Here is a 4,937-nt window from a genome sequence, read left to right on the forward strand (position 1 = left end):
CGGCCCCGTCTAGCGATCGCCACCTCCCCTCCGCCGCTATTTAAGTAGAACAATGACTAGTGCAAAATTAAGTTGTATTTACCCGAGATGAAGTGTAGACTGCAAATTCTGTCGTGGTATGATGGCTCCCACAGTCCATTGGGATTGTCTGCCTGCGCACTCTTTTCATTGAAATTATCCATTTTTTTCTTCTTTTTCGTCCTTCGATAAACGACAGAAATGTACATCCAACGATTTGGAATGCCTCTGTGTGCAACCGGGAGCACAACAAGTCGTAGGCATTGTTAGGATTCCAAAAATAAACTAACTAAAAGTACGCTCGAAATCACCTGTTTTGTCATGTAGTAGACGAGAACAGTACTGTTTTTGCCTACCCGCGGGACCCGGATGTAGCGCTGACGTCACGTGTGACCTGGTCTATATGAGACGGTGGCACTGGGCCTGACACATCACATGGATGCAGCCCTACACAAAAACATACAAGGCAGATACATTGTCATTTCTAACCATGGATTGTATATTACAGGTATTTACCAACTAGATATTATTTTTGTTGCATGCTGTTTCATCTGCGAGGTTGTAGAATCTTGTAAATTAGTACTACGTTAACCACAGGTGAGATCAAAATGTCCATGTAGGTACTTAAACTTTTATAGAAACAATACAAACCTTTATTTTGTAATACATTAGATAGCAACAATAAATTGATAAAAAATGTTTTCTTGGAGTTCTTTAGCAACATTTTGACATTTTTCTATTTGTGTTCTAAGTGATTGAAAAAACAAATTCAATCTGTCTATTTTTTTGGGACCAATTAAAAGATGAAAGGATTGAACTACAGTATGTAACACCAACTTATGATGTCCAACACTGGTTTAGTTCTCACATACTTTTCTTTACACATCATCTTGAAAGTTTGAAAATAAATATGTTGTAGCTGTGCCAAAACATGTTAATAACAATAAAGAAAACTAATTTAAAACACTCTAGAAAATGTGTAAAAAAATTTTTAATGAAATTTTAGAAAAGCAAAACATGTGCTCTAAACTACACAAAGACATGATGCAGATCCAAAACATGCATCTATTATTTAGGTCACTGAGCGGTTTCTTTTGCCCAAAACAAATTAATATTGTCTAACTGTCAACCAGCTAGGAAAGGGAGGCTTATCTCACCCATAACAGGCTTTCCTTCTAATAAATTGTTTGTGTAAGCGCAAACTGGAGAGGGATATTATTATTTTTCTTTTCCATGTGTCAAATACAGAACATTTGAAAGTTGCACATTCTGTCAATTTACCCATACACTTAGTGGTGTTATTTGATTGTCAACCTAATATAGCTTTGGGATATATGGTTGATGTATAAGAAAGGTTTATCATTATCATGCCTTTAATAAAGGTATCTATAACTACATCTTTATGCATGTTTCAAATTATGCACAGTTTTCATCAAAGTAAGAAAATTCAAAATATTTCTATGTTTATCATGCATTCTAGTGATCATCTGTTGTTTTTTGTGCTGGTTGTTCAGTATTTACTGTGCTGTTCCACTCTGTTAACTCCTAGTGCCCAGATACACCTGCATTTAACCCTGATTACCTCCTCTTGTTCCACCTGTGTCTCTGTCTAGTTATACCTGCCTCCGACAGCCTGTCCCTGCCAGATCGTCTTCGAGCCACTGTGTGAGTTGCTATCAGCATTGGTGTCTGCATTGCCTGTTCTGACCGTTTTCATGTTCTGGATTCTTCTATGTCACCTTTCCATTGCTTGGACACCCAATCAGCGTGGAATCTGACTTAAAATCAGTGTGGTATAAAAAGCACATGCAGTGAGCAGCAGTAACTCCTTGAATGACTTTGTTCTAAAGACAGAAAAAGTTTAAGAAAGAACAACATTGCAATGTGTATCATCCGTACAAAGAGAACATTAAATTATTGGCAGCTCAGCTGACAACCCATCTCAATAATGAAACATGTCTAATCTGAGAAACACCAGGAACCCATTTCAGAAGGTATGACCTATCAACCCTGAGTTGAGCGCGAGCATGAAAAATGGTCTCATCAATATGTAATGGGGGTGCACTGTCTCAGTGCACAGTTAAGATCAGGTTGAATTCACGTCCATTAACTTGTGTTAGTTCTGTGTTGTGTTATGTTGTATTGAATGAAGAAAGGACTCTGACCACGACCAACTGCTGGTTGCTCTCTTTACTGGATGCAGGTTGGAAGATTTGTCTGTACAAGTCAACAGAAAAGCATAAAGGCTCTTTAACATGTAGTTCCTCCCACATAACACACAGGTCTCACCTCACGCTCCTGTTAGCAGATGAAAGCACAGAAAACTCTGCAAACTATCTTCTTCTTCTTGTTTTTCTTTGTGTGGGGGGGGGAAGGAGTGGTAGAGAGTGCACGTGAGAAAAGCTGCTTAAGTGTTTTTTCTTGCTTTTTCTATCTTTTTCACTGGGTGTATGTAAACATTGTGTAGTTGTGTGTTTTGTGGGGTTCGTTGCCGTCGGGTGTTGACCGGCAGCAAGTCGGCATCTTGAACGCCATGGTGGTGGTTCTGGCACCTTCTCCGTGCTGACATGAAAGAAGTCAGGGCCCCTGCAGTGGGACAGGGTGCCCCTGGGCCTCGGGTCCCCGGGGCCCATGGCTGGATCTGCTCTGGCAAAACTGGCTGCCTGCAGAGCCCACGGGCTCGCCCCCACGGCTCCCGGGGGCTTTGGCATTGTGGCTGTTGGGAGGATTTCCTGGGGCCCGTCTATCCTTTTCCTTGGGGCGGGGGAGGCAGCTTTCCCTGTGTTGTCCCTTCTTGGGCACCTTTGCTCTCGGGGTCCTTTCAGGCATCTAGGGTTCAGGTTCCCCTGGCATCTGCCTCGGTGCTCTGGGGTTGAGACTTTGGCTCCTCACAACCACTATTGAGCATTTTTGTTATGGAGAAACCTTACATAAACAAGTGTCTCACTTACACCTACATGTGCTTAGATACTTACAGATTAACTTTATACACTTTATACGTTTTGTATTAAATATTACTGGATATTCTTCAGGGATGGTATCAAGGCATTGGTTTTAGTACTTTGTAAATGAGTGTCCTTTGTCCAGTTTGTCAGAAAATGTCTTCATGTTTTCATGGATTGTGTACGGCTGACAACTTTCTTTAACCTTTTGATGTGTGTTTTTAGCCTCTTTGGCGTAGTTTTTTACCAGTTCTGTTTTTATTAATGGTGTACATTACTACATAGCCTCTAAGTTAAAATTTTCAAATTCAAAAATGTTTAATTGCCGAAGCAAAAATGGGTATTCATTTATCCAGAAGGGACATACTGCAGGCTGGACCTCAGCTTGATGCTGTGGCTGTGTGGAAGTGTCAGAGACGCTGCTACGCCTGGGTTGCCCTCCAGAGACGCTGCTATGCCACAGAAGGTCTCCAGAGATGCTGCTATGCCGGGGAAGGCCTCCAGAGACGCTGCTACGCCGGGGTAGGCCTCCAGAGACGCTGCTACGCCAGAGAAGGCCTCCAGAGACGCTGCTACGCCAGGGAAGGCCTCCAGAGACGCTGCTACGCCGGGGAAGGCCTCCAGAGATGCTGCTATGCCAGGGAAGGCAGTTCTGCCTTTTTTCTCTGTGAGTCCCAGCCGCTTGCTCTGCCCGTTCTGGTGGTTCCCCGGTCTACATTGCCAGCTGTGCTCTGTCACTACTTGTATCTTCTGGTCTCCTACTCATCCCTGCCTGACTGCACCTGTCAGGGCTCAGCAGGCAGAGCCGTGCAGCCTTGCCGGCTCTGCGCTCTCCTTTGCTCACAGGTGACAGCAGTTGACCGGTGGGCGGGACTGACACACCTGCAGCGAGTTCAGCAGCGCCTCAGCGCACTATAAGATCAGTGCACGAACAGCGGGAGGATGCCAGAGTGTTACCTTGTTGCGGTATGCCTAAAGGCCATCCACCACCTCCTGAGCTTCAGACCCGTGAGTTTTTCGATCCCCGTTTTGGATCTAATCCTTGTCTTGTGTGTTTTCTCCAGTGCTTTCGTGTTTTTTGGAACCTATCTCTCGTGTGACTCTGCGCTGTGAAGACCAGGCTCTCGAATCCACAACCCGCTCAGATTCTGCTCTGGCGACCGTCCCCTCAAACTCACTTGGTGGTACCAAGTTGGGCGTGAGTTCTCCCTTCCCGGATTCACCCTGGTCACCCCCGGACTCTCCTGTTTCCTCCCGCTGTTCCTTCCGGATCCCTGGACCCGCCGGCGCTGCTCGGACCCTGCCCAACCTCCGTTCACCGGTCACTCTGTCATCTGCTCCTCAACCATCAGCTGAGCCCATCTCCCTCCCCCTGGTTTAGTTCCTAGAGCTCCATGGTAAGCGTACGTGTTTAGTTGTACTTCCCTTTATCGTTATACTCTGTCAACCGTTTTCCCCTTTACCTCACAGATCCCGTGTTATCTGCCCGAGTCGGTTCCTGCGTGTTTCCGGTTCTGAGACCCTTCCCGAATCCATTCGCTAAGATCAATAAAAACTGTTAAAACAGCTTCCTGTTTGCCGGTGTTCTTTGCATGTGGGTCAGATATCTTAAACCAAACATGACAGCACCTTCTGCCATAACTCATCTATTTAAGCCTGGTTCTACTTGCCTGCCTCACCTGCCATTATTCACCCTCTCAATAAATTTAAAAAATACATAACTCTCTGTCTGGCTGAATATTTGGTTCACCAGCAGTAATCATTGCAGTTTGTCTTTCTTAGATAATGCCAACAATGGAGCTAGTCTGCCATTACACTCTAACAGAAAATATTCCTGGATCAGTGTGTTCTTTTTGTGGATATATACTCAATCTGAATCTGGTTCTGCCGGAAGTTTCTTCCTTTTAAAGGGGAATTTTCCTTTTCCCTGTTGTAACATGTATGCTCGTTATGAGGGATTGCTGCAAAATCAACGAC

General features: G+C 44.5%; 1 protein-coding gene across 1 annotated transcript; it reads left to right on the plus strand.

Moving 5' to 3' along the window:
• Positions 1 to 508: 508 nt before the first annotated feature.
• LOC110367029 lies at positions 509 to 4,529 on the plus strand. The gene is made up of 5 exons (XM_036136598.1): positions 509 to 515; positions 1,632 to 1,683; positions 3,317 to 3,627; positions 4,025 to 4,357; positions 4,431 to 4,529. The coding sequence occupies exons 1-4, from the start codon at positions 509 to 511 to the stop codon at positions 4,339 to 4,341; spliced, it is 687 nt and encodes a 228-aa protein (XP_035992491.1). The 3' UTR covers positions 4,342 to 4,357; positions 4,431 to 4,529.
• The last annotated feature ends 408 nt before the right edge of the window (positions 4,530 to 4,937 follow it).

This window comes from Fundulus heteroclitus, chromosome 5, assembly GCF_011125445.2.
Source record: "Fundulus heteroclitus isolate FHET01 chromosome 5, MU-UCD_Fhet_4.1, whole genome shotgun sequence".
Taxonomy (NCBI): Eukaryota; Metazoa; Chordata; class Actinopteri; order Cyprinodontiformes; family Fundulidae; genus Fundulus; species Fundulus heteroclitus.

Coding starts and splice junctions, on each gene's coding strand:
- LOC110367029 (XM_036136598.1), top strand. Junction 1,684..3,316: donor GATCGTCTTCGAGCCACTGT/GTGAGTTGCTAT, acceptor TCATTTATCCAG/AAGGGACATACTGCAGGCTG. Junction 3,628..4,024: donor CAGTTCTGCCTTTTTTCTCT/GTGAGTCCCAGC, acceptor TGTTTTCTCCAG/TGCTTTCGTGTTTTTTGGAA.